Source organism: Haliaeetus leucocephalus, unplaced genomic scaffold, assembly GCF_000737465.1.
Source record: "Haliaeetus leucocephalus isolate CR32 unplaced genomic scaffold, Haliaeetus_leucocephalus-4.0 Scaffold162, whole genome shotgun sequence".
Classification (NCBI taxonomy): Eukaryota; Metazoa; Chordata; class Aves; order Accipitriformes; family Accipitridae; genus Haliaeetus; species Haliaeetus leucocephalus.
Genome location: NW_010972598.1, coordinates 11,380,757 through 11,399,375, shown reverse-complemented (window position 1 = coordinate 11,399,375; position 18,619 = coordinate 11,380,757). Strand labels below are relative to the sequence as shown.

At 36.8% G+C, this 18,619-nt stretch overlaps 1 protein-coding gene across 1 annotated transcript in view; it reads left to right on the top strand.

The window, feature by feature from the left end:
* The window catches only part of UNC5D (unc-5 homolog D (C. elegans)), a 168,036-nt gene that overhangs the window by 127,651 nt on the left and 21,766 nt on the right, over positions 1-18,619 (top strand). Inside the window, exons 8-11 of the mRNA XM_010562981.1 lie at positions 3,281-3,313; positions 9,435-9,620; positions 11,661-12,038; positions 14,568-14,652. Coding sequence (XP_010561283.1) covers positions 3,281-3,313; positions 9,435-9,620; positions 11,661-12,038; positions 14,568-14,652 — 682 coding nt within the window. The remainder of the gene's footprint in view (positions 1-3,280; positions 3,314-9,434; positions 9,621-11,660; positions 12,039-14,567; positions 14,653-18,619) is intronic.

The window sequence follows — 18,619 nt, the reverse complement described above, 5'->3', positions numbered from 1 at the left end:
TCTATTCCTTTTATAGGGTGAGATGGGAGTTAGGGAAACTGTGAACTAACAACAATAGTCTAAAATTAATCCAAAGACAAATATAATGGAAGATTTCTCTCTGTTGCACACACCAGCAATTTTTCACCTAGTATGAGATCAGAAACTGATCTCCAGGTGTTTTGTGGGGAAGAAAATCCATTCCAGTGTAATTTGGAGTTGAGCATGCTGTCAGTATTATCCTTCATATGCAACAGTACTTCCCTGGAACTGAGTAAGCTAAGTACTAAAAGAGGAAGCTAAAGCCTAGTGATATAAAAGCTGTTACTGTTAGGTAACGAGTGGAGCTGACATCAGCTCTGGCCTACATGTTCTTTGTGTTTTAAATAAGCTCGTCTCCTCCTTTTGCTGTGATGAGTAGTACCAGGAGTGTGTGTTGGTTCTCAAAGTTGAATTTCCATATGCATTCAAGTAGACTGAAGTATTAAGTGTCTCTTTTTTCTTTCATCTTGGAGTGTGATACTATTACTCCTTTATAGGTCGTGCTGTATGTATATACTTGTGTCAAATTATTTTTAGGACTGTAATTGCTTTCTCAGCTAATAGGAATTGATGCAATTACCCTATTTTTAAAAAATCTTTTTCCCCTGTTCATCTTCCAATATGTGCCTTTTCTGCTCTGCTTTTCGTCCCATGGGGAACTGGGAAGGAAATGCAGTACTGTGCTACAGAAAACTAATCTCTTGGAGGTTATTTATCAGGCACAACTTGTTAACTTTGTTCCTTTTGTGAAGCAAAAATAGAAATGAAACATTTCTTTGGTTAACAAATAAGAACTTAAATGAAAGTAAGGATGAGAACTTAAGATGCCAGGAAAGCGTAGGCCTGATTCTGAACTGGCGGAAAAAATACTAATCCTTAGCATGAATTTTCAAATTTGGAGTCAGTAAATGAAATGGTGATAAATGAGGGCCTACTCTCAGGTTCTTTATTCAGTCCCTGACCAGAGAGGTTAGGAATAACACAACGATGACACCCTTCCATTCACAGGAACATCCTTTTTCTCGCTTTGGTTTTTAATTTTCTGGATGGACCCAGATAGTCCAGTCCTTAACTGAGGAGCAACTGAAAGTACTTTTCTTTCAGGGAATTTCTTCTAGGAGTTGTAACAATTGAATAGATGCAAATTTATATGCAGAAGAAAAGTAGAATTATTTTTGGTTTTGATATATACGAAAGATTGCCAGGCCTGCCAAGTTGGGAGACAGAGATTGACTCAATCTGAATGCAAAGGCCACTTTCACTCAAGATAGTCCTAATAACTTACTAGTTTCTTGCATATTTGTTCTTTCACTGTTTATTCCCTACCAGTATTGTTGGTAGTATACTTTTCCACAGTGGATTCCTCCCTATCTTGCAGAGGTGAAAGCTTTTGCTTTGCCTTAGTAAAAGAGACGGTTTTGTAGAGTTTTTTGTTTTATCTATTTGCTTTAAAGCTATTTTTTATAACTTCAAAAACTATTGATTTCTTTTCCCAGTTCCCCTAAAAGAAACAAACAAGTAGGCCATAAGCAGATGAACCACAAACATGTTTTTACTAATGCACCATATATCACAAATAATTTTGTTTTCCATTTTTCAACCAGCCGTGATACTGAATATTGCCAAGAGGCTTCTGGATCTAGCAATCTCACCAGTTTATATGGCAAACGCATTTCCATTGTATTGCAGTTTTCTGTAGCTAGCACTATGTCAGCAGCATGCAAATGTTTGTTTCCATTGCAAAGCTCAAGTCTGACACTATTCATTTGGTGTTTACGTACATTACTTCCTACCAAAAATAAAAACAACCTCAAGAAGAAAAACACCTCCACACCTTGCTTTTTGGCAAAACCAAAATCCAAGAATCTTTTGGGTTAAGCATTATTAAACCTATCATTTTCACAAATACTAAAAATAATAGAAGGTGCCTAATAATCTATTTGCTTACATTATCACATAGTAAAACACTAAGCTGAACATCTTGTACCTTGATGTGGTTCTGTTAAGACTGTTCTTTCCCAGTGTAGATCATAGGATTGCAGTAACAGGGACTGTGCTGATAACTGACGTTTAGAGGTAGCCAGTACCAGATCCTTCACACAAAAAGAAACCCAAAAGATAAATCAGTGAACAGCTCAGTCAAAGGGAATTTCCTTACAACACAAAGCACCTACAAAACGGATATAATCTTATCTGCTTAAGGATTTATATCCCACATTTTATTGTCTATTAGATTAGTCTACTTCTGCTGAACTGCTAGCCTCTGTTGAATTGTATAGAAATAAGTACATTACGTGCTGTGTTTTGTTTTCTTCAGGCAACCTTTCAACAAAAGGTATTGGAATAGTTGCTTAAGTTAGGCAGACTGCCCAAGAAACTAAGGGGTGGCAGAATTACCTTAAGACTACATTTATTGAACATGCAGAGGGCAGCCTTGGGACAGTCCCAGCCACCCCACACAGAACATGAATTTGTAAGCAGGGTCTTGGAAATTGCAGACGTGTTCCCTCCGGACTGCTGCACGGGGACTGGCATGCCCGGCAGGCTGCTTTGCTGCTGTGGTCACCTATAGAGTCTGTACTCATGCAGTGTGGGTGCTGCACAAGCCTGAGTCTCCCATTTTCTAAAGATTACTTTTTCAGATACTAGGTTATAAAGGATAACTCAAATGCTTATTACGAGGGAGACAGAGAAGTCTCATTTTTGAGAGATGCACTACTGTATAAACCTATTTTACAATATATTTGCATATGCATGGTAATACATTGATTCTGTATGTTCTTTATATACACATATAGATGTCATTACTGATGTATATTTAGATACATAAATGTGACCATATTTTATGTTTTTATATTTTATAAATTACTTTGTGTCCATCAGTAACCTTTCCATATGTCAAACATACAAAGAAATAATTAAATCTTAACTGACTTTCTTTGCCAAGTAATCCACTTCAAAATATTGAACTTTCTTATTGATGAGATGTATAATATTCTAAATAAATGCATCCAATAAAGCTAACAAATACTTGAATTAACCAAGTGAGAAATTACTGCAAAGAAACATCCTGAAATAAATTTAGGGGGAAAAAAAAAAAGATGGAGGGAAAAATATGGACAACATAAAATATTCATATTGTCAGCAAACAAGCAGAAAATGTTTCATTTATAGAGCTAGACAGAAGCGATATAGGAAATAGATATGCTCCATGTAAATTTATTAAGTGCAACTTTCTCTCTCTCTCTCTCTCTCTCAGATAAAAAACCTCTTCATGAAATAAAATCCCAAAGTAAGTTATTTTTTTTCTCTTGTAAATATGATTTTTCTCATCTTCTCTGCCATTCTGTTTTATTTGTTTAGGAGTGAAATAAAACTGAAGGTTATATGAAAGGCTTTCACATCTCCTGAAAGCATCTTCTTAGCAACTTTGCCATCATAGGTTTTGGACTAGAAGTAGAAAAGTCACCATTCTTTAGTAATTTGTGTCTGACTGGGAGCGCTTCCTACAGGCATGCTTATCTTGAAATTGATCTCTTTAGGACTTGTAACTAGAAAAAAAAAAGAAATTAATATAGGAATTTGGCTTTCTTGGCTCAAATCTGGTTCTGCTAGTGTCTCTGTCTTACCTTGTTCAGCTCACTTCAGCCTTCAGTTAGCAACTGGTAAAGGGTGTTTATTTGCTTTACACTGTAAAGAGTCTATAGATATCATTTATATATGCTTTTGGGGGGCTTCCATCCTGCACTCTTTGTTTTTTAGTCTTAGATTGCTTTCAGTGGAATTCTAGTTATAGAGCAACACATTTGGAGTGAATTGACTAACTGAAAGATTTTGTTACAAAAAAGAAAAAAAAAAACCCAACCCACAACTTCACCAAAATCACAATTTCCATGAGGCTTGTCTCTTCTAAAGTGAAGACATTGCTTTTTTCTTTCATAAACCATACACAAAGTTTTGAGGATTTTTGCTTAATTTTCAACAAAAAAATTGTCTTTGAATTTTGACAAATAGATTTATAAACACATTTTTTGTTTAATTGCTTTGAAGGACTTAAAACAAGAATCCACCTGTACTGAGAAGTAATGCATGCAATTGTTTATATCTTCTTTGAAGACAGATTCTTCTATTAGGTATTACAAAATATGTAGGTTTTAAGTCTGAGTATTCTTCCAGGATATAGGGGCATAGGGTGATCAGATTATTTGAAATTTTATGGAACTTGGGCCCCAAATCATTAGGAGAACATTTAGAAATCCTAACCTGACTGCACTTCCTTTGAGCTCACATGCTGTAGACTGCAATGTCAAAACACTCTGCAGCAAAATTTCTTGCTGGCTTGAATGAAGGCCATTTGGTTATCTGATCCCAGAGTATTCCTCTGTCTGATAAAACAAGTTGGTCAAGTTCAAATCCATCTAAACCACAGACAACTTCATAACTATTTACAAAGGAACATAACTAAATTGCAACAAAAATGTGATGCAATAAAAATAATAATTATAGAGAAGCACAGTTATTGTCCAAGATGGCTACAGCTCTTGGTGAGTGAAAAGTGTTTGGCTTTTTAAAAGCTCTCAGTTTTTAATATGATGTAGTTATGTAGGGTGCATGATAGCCACCCAGCTTCACCCATTAAACGTAGAAAATGCTTGCGTAGAAAGAAATGAATGCATAGAAAGCTTGTGTGAGAATATTTCTCCTTTATGTTTCCCTAAGTATTTCTAAGGAAACACAAAATCAAGTTTAGATAGTTCAAAAATGTGCTGTGGTTGCCTTGGCTGCTTAAGCATTTTTAATTTTGTCTTGTCTTTGTCTCACTGGAATCATCTTCTAACTGGTCACGTACAATTCGTCTGTGTCATAACTTAGCTCAGGCAATTGATATGTTTTTGTTTGTTTATATGCACAGTTCCCATTTAATTAGAGAATCTTGAAAGAATATCAGTCAAATCACTTTATTTTCTGATTTATTAAAAAAGTAACTTTAATGGAATTGATTTTGGCACATAAGATGCCTAGGAGAATTAAAGGGTTTCTTTATAGCTGTGGGGTTAGAAACATATGCTACAGCTTGTTGCTATTCAGCTAAACAGGAACTTAGTTTAAAACTGCATGAATCATCATTGATGCAAAATCAAAGTCAATTATGAAGATAATTGAGAAACAACCTGTTCTACTAAATAACCTCTTACATGATTCTCTGACTTTTGATCCTCGGTCTCGAAGACTGGCTATGTGAAGAAATGGGCTTAAAATTGCTAAGGGGTACCAAAAGTGAGAGTGACAGAAAACTGGGGGAGGACGGGAAGCTGGAGAAATCTTTCAAATCTCCTAGCAAACTCTAACGGTAGACGGGGGAAAATGTATGCCCTGCATAGCTCCTGGAAAGCACTTATTGTAAATGAGATAATTTAATCAATTACGTTTCCTAATGTACTAAACCAAATGTTTCATTTTCTGCTCCTGCACATCTTAAATTATCTTCAGGTGCTTTATGAAACTTAATCATAGTTAATAGAAACTTCATTACCATCAAATGTGCTTTCAATAAACGTTGTGTAACAGTGTCAGGAGGTGGAGTGAAATATAGGCTACAATTACCACAAACATGTATCCTGTAACTGAAATGTATAAGAATTGTAGTGCTTTACAAGAGTCCCGACCTCCTCTGGGCTGGGAGGATGCAGTTCATTAAATAGTAATTGGCTGACTATAAATGTTTTCTTTTTTAGTTTGTTTTTCACTTTTTTTTTACCCTCTGGGAAAAAATAAAAGCAGAGAATTACTCTGTTCCCCAAATTTGCCATGCTTTTCTTTTAATTTCTAGTCTCCCCTAAAAGGAATCATCCATAAGAAAAGATAGAAAGATGAAGAGATTAAAATTACTGTAAAAAACCCAGTATTTTTTTCTAAAAAAATACTAACATCCTAAATAAAAATGAAAGTCCTCTTTCTTAAGCAGTTGTGTTCCACAGGAACAATTCAAAGGAATACCATGTCACTCTTGTTTTACTCTTTTAAGATAAAGCTATTTAAATATTTGCTAAACTCTGAAAAGGATATCCTTTTCCTCTGCACTCTATGTGTTGGTTACTTTGGGTTTGTGGATGTTTTTCTTCCCTTGCAATGGAATAATTATGGGAACACTTGAATAACTTCCAGGTCTTCTATGAAACAGGACAATGACCTTTTTATTAAAGATAAGGAAATTCAGAGACAATAACTGTAAGAGGTTTTAATCATATAATTTATATAAAAGTATCAAATTCAAGTTCTAGGGATACTTAAAAGTATTCACTGAAAAAGAAAAATTCTCTCCAGAAAAATTTTGCTTGAGTCAAAGTGTTTGCATTTTTTTAAAATTCTGTATTCTTGCTCTCATCTTTGACCCATGTCCAACAGTCTTGTGCAGTTATAAAAGTATGAAACTTAAATTATCTGACATCTGAATTGATTGAAAAGAAGCAGCTAAACTATTTAAGTAGATTTAGAGTAATAAATTGTAGTTACTCACAGGTGAGAACTTGAAGTGTGTTTTATATTCTGGTTTTGATGGTGAAAGATCAACTCCTATATTTGCTACATACTGCCATTATGGTGGCAGTAATTTTTTACTGATAGGTTATTTCTGCATGTTTCAGACTTTGTAATTTATTATCCCCAAAAGGTAGAAGAGGTAACTCAAATTTTCAGCACTTTTCCGTTTTAAAGTAATGATCAAAATAGAAGAATTAAAGATACTTTATGGTAAAATAACTACCAGCTCACTATGGTTCTCTAGAAAGGAAAAGAACCCACTTGCTATTAGGTTTCTTCTACCACTGGAGATATATAGCATTCTTCCTCTTGGCTTATTCATTGTACTAATTAACCACAAAAATTAAGTCAACAATAGAGTTTCATAATTAACTCCCTGTAACAACAAAATACCTTGGGAATAAAAAATTGGAAGAAATAGAAATTTAATTCGTTTCTATACTTTTCTTTCTGCACCTGATACTAGAGAATAAAATGGAGGTGAACCAGTATGTGATTAAGGCACTGGATTGGGATTCAGGTTGTCTTGGTTAGATCTGAGGTACTCCCAGTCTTCCTTTGTGACCCTGTCTTTTTGTGTTTGCTTTTTCCATCTGGCATAAGAGAACATGGGCATCTCCCATTGTTAGTCTGATACATTTACACTGTCAGCTAACAGCTTACTTCCTAGAATTCCTAACTAACTCTGAACCTAAAATGCTTAAAATTATCTTTACAACATTTTCAAGGGGGCATCTCATGAAAAAAATGGAGAAAAAAAAGGCTTCAGAAAGAAATCTTTTTCTTTAGTAATTTATTTAGTAGAACTGTGTGGCAATTCTAATGTTATAAGAAGTTGGATAAGAGCTACTTACTTACAAGTTTATTCACTTGTGATTACTTGTTGTGACATGCCACAGAAGATGGATTTCTTCTGAAAGCTGATATTTGCATGGAAACTTTGTGGTGGTATTCCCCCCCCCCCCCCACGTTCTAAATGTGTTAAAAATGGAAACCTTTTTCAGTAGGAGGTTATTTGAAAATTCAACAGAATTTTTTCAGAAGTATTTTCTGGGCTAAATAGCAGTTCTAGTAAAACATTTCAAAATGTTTATTTTGGGTTGAATGGGATGTTGGAATGTTGTATTTGGGGTTGACTGGGAACAGTTTGAGAATGGGGATGGAAAGGGTGTTTTCTATTAAGGACGTTTGAGCCAAAGTTTATTTTACTTTTGATTCAACTGCCCAACTAAAAAAATCAGTTACATTGCCTAACAGCAAATATCCCACGTGCTCCCGCCCACTTAAAGCAGTGTTTACGTACTTGGTTTCCTTGCTGCTGCAATTCATATGGCGTTTCGCTTATGTTAGAGAACAGTCGGTACTCAGCTATTGCGTTTGGCAGCTGGTGTGCCTTCCCAGGAAGTTCAGCTGCTTATATTGTTAGTTGTCAGACATTCAGTTTACATAGGAAACTGGTGAGCCAGGAAAATTAGCTTTTCTGATGCTGCCCATAGCTACTCATTTCTTTCATCTCAATGGTCTGAAGTTTCATGTTCATTTTAAAAATTCAGCTAAACTAAAGTTATCTGACTTTCTGCAGAAAAACATATGCACAACAGAAGCCTCCTCCCAAATAGTAATTAAGTAATTTCAGTAATTGGCTATTTATTAAATGCTGAATTTAACTTCCTACCCTATTTCTGTACATTGCAGTTTATTTACTGCTATTGAATAGTCTGGATTTCCTAGTTATTTTTTGTCACTGTCGTTTGTTATAAATAAATGCACTTTCTGTACCAAGTGCTTCTCACTTGACAGCAGAAGCGCCACATAGTAGGATAAGAGATGATGTATAGAGTGAATACATGATTATCTCTTCCTCTAAACTGGAGTTTGGCATTAAGGAACTAAGGACCCACTAAGTGTACTTGTCAAGTAATTTAATTTCATGGTACGTGGTCCCAAATCCCAGAAGATCTAGAATAGTGGGACTGGATAATTCAATTATATAATATCGCAGGTTTCATTTGGATTCATTCTTTCAAAGCAATGAATTCTTTTTCTCTACTATAAAATTCTGAAGTGTTAGAAAACTTGGTTGTAAGCTTAATGCATGGGTGTGATCACAGGGAAGGTTCGGTTTCCAACCTATTTTTAAAGACTGAAGATGCTTGCAGGAGACCGAGAAGATATGTGGGATCTCCTCAGCCCCTCTCTATGCTGTGAGAGGATGGATTGTTCCTTCTTATGCTAAAGCTCACACAGAAAATAAAGAGCAGGGAAGGGGAAATCTTCACTAAGATTTTTCAGAGGATTCATAACCTTCTGGCTTAGCTCCAGAGTTCAAGCCTAAAACTTACATGTCCCTGGAAGGTAGCAGCAGATGAGACTCATGCTGAAACCTAAAGCAGCCCTCCCTAGCTGCACTTGTTCCATGCCCTGCCTTTAAGGGTTGTATTACCATACCTTAATGATCTCCACCGGGCTGGAATGGGAAGCGATGGCATACCTCAGCAAGGAGCCCAAGCTAGCAGTGTGTGCTGATGAGGGAGAAGGCTCTTTAGTGGTAAGTGCTCTGACTGTTACGATTCCAACTCCCCCATTTTAAAAAAAACTGTGAAGACCATGATGCAAGTCCCAAAACAAAGTAAGCTCACCTATATGGAGTCATGCATCAGGAAATTTGCTTGTGCTTTCAAATGCTTGCTTTTCAGTATTCCTTTGTGCTCCACTATCCTGCTGTGATCTGCTCCACATTTACGTCTCAAGCTTTACTTCCCCGGCCAGGTGGCTGTGGCCTCATGTAATCCCCTTTGCTCATGGCCAGCCAGTGCCAGTCAGAACGTTTTCATGAGTGTTGCTGACTTGGTACCCACTTTTTCTCCTTTCAGATATTGAGACTGCCAGTGACATTGCCTTGTACTCCGGCCTGGGAGCAGCAGTCATTGCTGTAGCTGTGCTGGTGGTTGCTGTTACCCTTTACAGAAGGAGTCAGAGTGAGTACGGCGTGGATGTGATTGATTCATCTGCACTGACGGGCGGCTTCCAGACATTTAATTTTAAAACAGTCAGACAAGGTTAGTGTTGTGATTTCATTTTCTTCTCTCCAGAGCTCCTACTGCAAAGAGATGCTAAGCTCATATTCAGTGACTGGCTGTGGGAGGGCATTCTAGCTTATTGCTGAGCAGATGTGTTGAAAGCCAGAGAAGGTTAGCTGCAGTACAAGGAACACGATCAGGTGGTTAGAACTGTCTTTTACTGTCTCTGCTACTGATCTGTTGTGGCAACTTGGACAAATACATCATCTTTCTTGACCACACTCTTAAGTGCTTTACAAATACTGTCACTAGCTTCTACACTGAAAAAGCCCAAACAAACCAAATCAAATTAACCAAATCAAAACAAACCCACAAAGCATGTCTGTAGCTAGAGATCTTCTATTTTCTTTACTCCAATAAAAGTGGTTAGTTTTTTACTGTTAATCTGAGAAACTCAACTTCAAGTATTTTTATGAGCTGCTGTTAGCATGCAAAATCCACATTCTGAGGTCTGTGGGAAATAAATATGTGTAAACATGTATTGATTAAAAAAAAAAACCACCTTCAGAAAGCCACCAATACAATAAAGTATGGAAGAAATACTTACTTTTACTAAAAGCAGCACTCAGATGTTTTCTGGAATATTATTTCCTTTGGACAGAAAGGTGGGGAGGAATACAAATGGTGATTACTTTAAAATAGTATGTTTCCTTAATTCTGTACTGACATTCTATCATAAAGACCTGCCTTATTGTGGGTGGGTGGGTGTGTTGGTGGGGTGTGAAAGCATGCCCATGTCTCTTCTCTCTTCAGAAAAGTCAGATATGCTGCAGTTTTTTGGTTGGGTGCTGTTTGGGGGATTTTGTTTGTTTGTTTTGTTTGGGGTTTTTTTTGGGGGGGGGGGGAGGTCATGGTGTTTGTTGGTTTTTTGTTGCCGTTGTTTTTACAATTACTTTATTGTCTGGGAGACATTCCTCGCCAGGCCTAAATTGCAAGAAATAGGAAAAAGGGCTTGCTAGACAAGGATGTTTACTCATTCGTTTAAAAATCTGAGCCTTTAATTAGAGTCATGTAACTCTCAATGACTGTCTCAAATAGTAACTTTTTCCTTTGTTGTTCAGTTTGCCATGAAAGTCTTGTTTTGAGTCTGGGGAATTGTTTGTTTGACTTAATGATTCAAAAACATTAGTTCTGGATGCTCTGAAAGTATCTGAGTGTGCCAATTTCTCTTATGCCAGGATGCTATTAGTTCAGTTTAAGTTGCTTTGGGTTCTCTGTCTATGGGTTTTTTTTAAATAACAGCATTTGTAAACTAAACAATTCAGTGGAAAAAAAGGCCAGTTCTCTGTTCAGTTTGCTGAGAAAAGAGAGCACAATACTGACGTACAGACAACATATTTATAAAGTTAGCAACCCAACGTGCAGTCCTTTAAAGTGATCATATTTTCAAGGATGCAGTACAGATAATTTTCACAAAATCAGTTACTCTGGAAAACTTTTATTTACTAAAACCCAACAAACCAACCAAACACAACCAAACAAAAAAAAGACCAAACCAGCTAAAGGATTCAGGCCCTAAATCTATCTATTCCTTCTCTTTTTTTCAGACTTTTGTGAGCTAAAATTGTCCTAAATGAATGTGTGTTATTTTTCCCTATATTACTCTTGTCCCACTTTCTTTTCAACCCAGTTTGCCTCAGGCATGAAGCTATCATTTTGTGTCAGCCCATGGAAAAAGTCTGCAGGAAGATGTGTTTTCACCCAGTGGGTTTTAATGTGGGAAAAAAAGAAAAAAATGGGCATACACACAAACATGAATCCAAAACAAAAAGGAAGTTCCTTCTTGAATTCATGCACTCTGGAGTTGCCTGAAGTGCGGAAAACATATCGATCAAGTACCTCTTAGATCTACTGCATCACTTAATCTGTTTTTTAACATTATCTTATGTGATTTTGAGCTCTGAGAGTATTGGGAAGGAAGAGCAAGTCAAAAAGGAAATGGTGGAAAGGTCAGAAAGAGGTTTCTGATTTACCACCTTAATACAGTAACTAACTCCCTGATCTGCTTCATTCTGCCAGGTAACTCCCTGCTTTTGAACTCATCCATGCAGCCTGACTTGACAGTGAGCAGAACGTACAGTGGACCAATCTGCCTGCAGGACCCCATGGACAAGGAGCTAATGACAGAGTCTTCACTGTTCAACCCGCTGTCAGACATCAAAGTCAAAGTTCAGAGTTCATTCATGGTGTCCCTAGGGGTGACGGAGAGGGCTGAGTATCATGGAAAGGCACATTCTGGAACTTTTCCTCATGGGAATAATAGAGCTTTTGGTACAATACAGGCTAGAAACAAGGCTACGTATATTCAGAACCTGTCTTCTATTTCAACAACAAGTGAGCTGAAGACAACTGCCATTTTTGGACACCTAGGTGGCCGTTTAGTGGTTCCAAACACAGGTGGGTAGATCCTTTCTCATTAGCAGCATATAAAATAGATTCAGATTAAACTTATTTTGCCTGATGTAGTGTTCTATAACTAAATAAAAAGGAAAGAAAAGAAAAAGTAGGGGCTCTCTTAATGCAAATTTTGGGAAGTAGAGCATGTTGCCCACACAGGAAATGACTGATCACAAGAAAGCCTGGGATAAGTAGTAAAGAGGCATTATGCCTATTTGAACTGTTATAAATTACTGCCTCTCTTGATGTCTTCAGCATCAAAGTCCTATTAATCAAAGCTGTTGCTTACTTGGATCCTGATCCAAAACAAGGGCTCCCCAAGAAGGAGGTCGATATTGGATCATCATCTTATATAATGGGGTCATATTCAAAGCAGAATCTACATGCATCAACATCTGACTGCGTTAACATTGTCAGACTTCATTATGTTATTGAAGTCTGCAGCATATAACAAACAGATGTCTCTGGAGAATAGCTTCCACTCTCAATGAAAACTCTAGTGCGGCTTTCATTAGCATTTACTCCTGTCTTTCTCGTTTTCTCTTTCTTTTAGCTTAATAGCTTGACAGATTTCCATAGTGGGGCACTTCAAAGTCAGCTGACATTTCAAGAATGGGCTACGCACTGAACATCACAGCAGAGATGCTCAATTTGCATTGTTTAAGAAGTAGAGTTTGTTTTGTGACTTCAGAGTTTTGTTAGACGTTATTTTAGACTTAAGAAATTGTTTGTTAAATTAGCTGAAAATATATGGCACCAAATTAGATTCAAATAAAGGATGTTAAAATCATAGTCCTGCAGTATGTTGCACTACATCACTATGTTCATATCATGCTGAATAAAAATTATGTTGGATACTTTCTCTTTCAAAATGGCAAATGTAGCAGAAATCACCACATACCACCATTGCTAGCTAAGAGGATATCTTTCAAACTCTGGCCATCTTTATCCACTTTAAATTCAACCGTGTGTTCATTTGACTAGTGCGTCCAGGCTTATCTCTTAGTATCTAGTTGAACTGAATGATTTAGAGCTTTATCCTTCATGTTTCATAAAATGGGTACTTTAAAGGTTACCATAAAAAATGTGGTCTGTATTTAGAGAAGATTGGTAGCAGTATATAATTCAGGGATACAATAGTTAGTGTACAGTCATACACAACACATGGAATGTATTAATTTCTTCACAGATTGTTTTTATGTTCAGGAATTAATTTTACAAAGGCAGAGGCACTAAGTCAGTTAAGTCATAAATGAAGAAGTCCCTTATACTATATATTTAACTACTTTATATAATGATAGTCCCATCAATTAGATCATTTAAATACAAATTTGGTCCTTTTGCAATTTATATACTTCCCTTCTGCCTATTTATGTAAGATCAAATTTGGTAGCCAATTGTAAATTATAGTGCAATCATGTCACTACTTAGTTGAGGTTCTGCATCGTGTGACATATGCAAAGTAAAATATAGTCTTTCTGTATTGAGTACACTATACAACAGTCAATTTCACTGGTACCTGGTGGAAAGCATCCTTGTTAACTTCTAATTTATACTAGTGGAGTAAAAGGAAAATCGTATCACTTGGATTCACTAGTTATTATGTATATGAACAAAAATGTATGGTGATTGCCATGCAAATTCAGATTAATTTGATTAGGTAGTCTCCATTATGAGATTCCTTGTGATCCTGGAATTATCAGATTTGATTTCGAAGTCAGAAAGAGACAAAGAGGTTTCAAGAGAAGCTGAAACCATGGTCGTGTTGTAAAACGTGGAGCTATGCAGATGGCAAGAAGTGTATCACTACAAGGCATTTTGGCAAAGAGTGAAAGAGTCAATGAAGGATTAAAATCTTTCATAACTGGCTTGCCCTAACCACCTTCCAGAAACTGGCAAAGGCTAACTTAAAAGTTACCAAAGGCACATGTGCTTTTCACTATATTTATTATTTTTAAAAAAGAGAAGAACAATTAAATAGGGAACTCAAAAGAGATTGTTTTATTGCTGCATCAGATAAAAGCCTGTCAGGGTAACAAGACCATCAAAGTGACTGGGAATACAAACCACTCTTGCTGGAAGCCTTTAAGGAAACAGCTGATGGTACCTTTTGTTTCCATAAATTATTCCCTCTTGTGTAAGTGGTGAAGTCAAAAAGAAGTCTGCCTGTACCCAAGGATGAGAGAAGCCTTCAGTCGCATCTAGACTACAAATCCAGTGTCATTTAGTGACACAAAACAATGGGAAGTCAACTATTTAAGAGTTGTGTTGGAGCAAGAAGTTTTTAGGCATATGACTATGTAATTCCAGGCTCTAAGACAGTTAAATACTAGTAACTATATGGATCATATCAATAATGTATTTTCTTTTCATCTGATAATGTTGTAGTCAGAACCACTATTTCAGAGGAGCATTCTTCTGCTCTACTGGATGGCTTTTCTAGGTTTTGTAAATCAGAGGCCAGTTGTGCATTGTTCTTTACATCCAGTGCCTTTCCCATCGGTAAGTTCTGCCTTTGCTCTTTTGTAGGAGTCAGTTTGTTGATACCACATGGAGCTATTCCTGAAGAGAGTTCGTGGGAAATCTATCTTGCCATCACTCGGAAGGAGTCCAGGTAAGAAGTACATTAAAAACCTACACACACCCATCCAGAACCTGTGGAACTGTCTCATTTAATGATTTCTTGTCAACACTTTCTAAAGGAATGGAATGTGCAAGAGTCACTCCATCTTCCCTGTTGCTGGTGTGACCACACTGTTGTGACATACGCTGTATCTGTATAAATGACAGCAGCAATGATCTTTGTGCGATGCTTCTGTGAAATCACGTGGAATTATTGCAAATGTTGTTAAAGGATGGGATGCCTCAAGGAGATTGATGCATGATAAGTGCTGATTTCTGAATCAATGATTTTATCATTTTTGATTTGCAGACTTATGTCATGCAAGTCTACTAACAGCACAGGTGCTTTCATTAATTACTTGTTATAGAACCTTTGGGTCCAGAGACTCTCATAATATGCAGATAGCGGGTTAAAATTTGCTATCCAGGTCATCAGTTTGAATGACCCTATGGTGTGTAGGTACCAAATTGTTGTTATTTCATGACAGTTGTTTGGTAGCCTAGATGATGCAAATACGTGAATGCTCAGGACCATTTCTTAAATTATGTTGTTTTATAAATCATCATTAAAATCTGTTGCCCAGACAGATTTGCCGGCACCAGCTGATGAACAGTACAAATTTAACTGCACTTTGATCCTTAGGGGTTTTTTCAACTTTGCATCTGGTGGGACAGGAAGGTGATGTTTGAAATACTGGTGGTCTTTCATAAACAGACAAGTTAATTCTCTGAGGTTCTCAAGGTTTCAGCTCTGTCATGTTTATTTCAAAGAGAAGAAGGAAAAAAAGGAAACAAGAACTATGGTTTGGCAAATGCAGGTCACTGTTGTTTTTAATGTTGGTGCATCATGTATGTTGCAAATGTCTGTCATACAAAAGAAACCTAGCTCATTTCTAGATGCTTTTAAAACTTTTAAAATGTTCTGTTAGATGCATGGCACTGAATTTGGTTGCCAGCTGCACATGTGGGTGTTTTCATCAATTCCGCTGTAATCACTTCAGTTGCCTTCACTCTGCATCAGAAAGACAATGGAATTTGGCCCAAAGACACTTGCTTTAGAATGGATTTTCCCCTTTATTTCTATGAATAAACATGGCCAGAGAAAGAGATGGTTTTAGCAGATTTTGATAGCTGTTCCCATAAAAAGACTTCCTAGAGGCTTTAATTTTCACACAACATGGATTATAAAGAATCAAAGTGCTCTGCACTCTCTTGTTCCTTTGAGCCTGACAGACCACATATCAGCAGAACCCAAGTTTAGTTCAGTTTGCTTGTTTGGTTCACTCGCTTTCAGCTAGAAACTGATCAAACCCTACAAGAGAGTAAAATTAGAAAACTGGTATGTAATTGAGTGTAATTCAGCAAATGAAGAGAGCTTGTTTAGTCTTAAGTGTAGCATTCTCACTAGACTAATACCTGGGTTCAGAGGGAAGGTAAAGCTTATGAAATGCTACCCATAGTGGTGAACTGTTGAGACCGTTAGAACATATTCTTCATTTTTAGACCTATGGTTGGTTTGTTAATTCCCTAAGACCATTTTTTTGTTTGTTTGTTTTTGGTTTTTTTTTTCATGAGGTAAAAGTTTGTGTTATTTAGTTTCTAAGGTAAGTTTATTCTAAAGTGAAAACTTTAGGGAACGGTTATGTTTGGTCCTTGGCAAGTTCCCTGTGAATTTAAGTGACTTGAGAGATACTAGGGTTTGCACTACTCTTAAGAGCTGAGGTGAAAAGCGCTAGAAGTGCTTGGGGTAAGAAGTGCAACCATTCATTAACTAAATAATGAGCCTAGTTGCCATAGTGAGATACCGGAGCAGCCCACAGTGCCAACACTGGGTCAGGATGCCTCAAGTTGCCCCTGAAGAACTAAAATGCGTTTGAAGTTAAGTCTTAAACTTCTTGTCTGAAATTACAAGTAGAAGAATGGGAAAGAAAAACAGGAATCTGATCTCAAGTTACTGTCTAGACACCAAGCAGTACTTAAGATACCTCTCAAATTGCTACATGTTTTAGTGTTATTAATGACCAGTCATACTGTCTACTTTCAGTATCAAACCTCCACCTATTGTTGTAAATACTTGTCCCAATTCCTTTGCCCATGCAAGCATTTGAGTTTGAACAACACAAGAAACTCCTCTAATGGTTTGTTTTACCCCATTTCCTGCCTGTATTTTCCAGGATTTTGTGTCTTTTTGCAGGTAAAATACCGGTAAATATACCCTGTCTCTTATCTTCTCAGTGAGGTATTACTCAGGAAAGCTTGCGACAGTCATTCTGGCTTATATACTTTGTTCAGGTACATTCCTTCCCCCTGCCACTCCCCAATTTAGGCAACCTTGATGTTACCCTTTAAGGATTAAGTGTCAGCAAACGCAAAACATTAAAAAAATCTTGTGCTCAGCCTTTGACTTGTGCTACTAGACTCTGGTATGTGTATCACTTAAGGCTTTGTTTTCATTACCGCTAATGTATAACGTAGTATACTTCACCTTCTTCACTTACTGTTTACAATGGGTTTTCTTTATTTTGTGACTCTAAGTAGAGTCAGTCTAGTGCCTGAATAAGACCTCTCAGGAATATACTCATGGCAAGCAGCAGAAACAGCAATTTAGTCTTTTTTATAGCACTGTTCACCTTGGCATCCCTCCCCTTTTCTATGCTAGATAGAACTCTATTGCTGCAGGTAGGCCTCTAAGACGAAACAAAATTTCTCACCTCTTGCTGTCACTAAATGTATGCAACGATGGTTTTAAAGAAAAAAAATCATTAAAGCCGGAGTCTTTCCCCATTTAAACCTAGAGGAACATCTAGGTACCTGATGTCAACTTCTAAAGTAGTAAGGTATTCTGTGTCCTTAAACTGTCACACGCTACTCTTCCACGCTTCTGAACAACTGCATTTCAGCAGTGGACAAGGCAATCTCTCTACTGCCCTTCTCTGGAGGATAAATGACTGCTAAATCTTTTGAGACTGTCAGCTGAGAAGTGACAGGGATGATAAAATTATATTTAATTGAAATAAGCTACTGAAAAGCACTCTACAGTCCCCCTTTTGAGCTGTTGCCAGAGGTCAGCTGCTGCATCTTGTGTGCATCTCTGCAAGTACAAAACTGTGTCTTCATCCAGTGAAAAGTGTTAATGGTACAGAATCTGCACATACCAGATCCTCAGTGAGTTTAAAGTAACAAGGCTCGTTAATTCTGTAATGTGGCTTTGTTCCACTGAGGCTTTTCAGTTAAATTTTCTCACCTTTTTTTCCTTGCTCTAATCTAAACTTCTCTTGAATTAATTTCTTCTGTTCTTGATGTTGAGTCTTTCTGCTGCTCCTAATTCTGCATGAGGCTGGCAAACTATAGTTCAGTAAGTGCACTGACAGAATTTATTGGTCCTACCCTTACATCCAGTCTTACAAGTTGCAGTGAGGCACTCCAAACAATATTTTTGTTCTTAAATAACCTTCTTAGCTTTCTTGAACTGCCCTTTCATAATTTACCTTCCAAACAGAGCTAAGTGAATAATCTGTAGTGTATACTTTAACTGATTAATTTAAGGATAATTTCAGGAGACATTGGTCCCAGGTGAAGAGTGATTCACTGATTAAGTCTCATTATGAGTACCTGTGAGAGGGACAGTTTTTAGAAGTAGTAATCAAGGGCAGGTTTGTACAACTGGAGACAAGAGAGTTGGTTATAGTTCTTTACAGCAGTTATCTCTCTTATCTCCCTCACCTTAAATATACATTCAGCTATAAGCACTGAAAAATTGGTGGATATATCTGAGGAGATGTGGAAAGAAGAAAATAACTGCATATACAGTAAATATTTATTTACAATAACTCATAGCCAAAGGATTGCTGGAATTTTCCTTTAAGAACTGAAAGATACAAAGCTGTCTATAAATTTTAAAGCCTAGAAATATTTTTCAAAGCTTAAAGAGAAATCTATTTTTTTCTCATATCTGAACT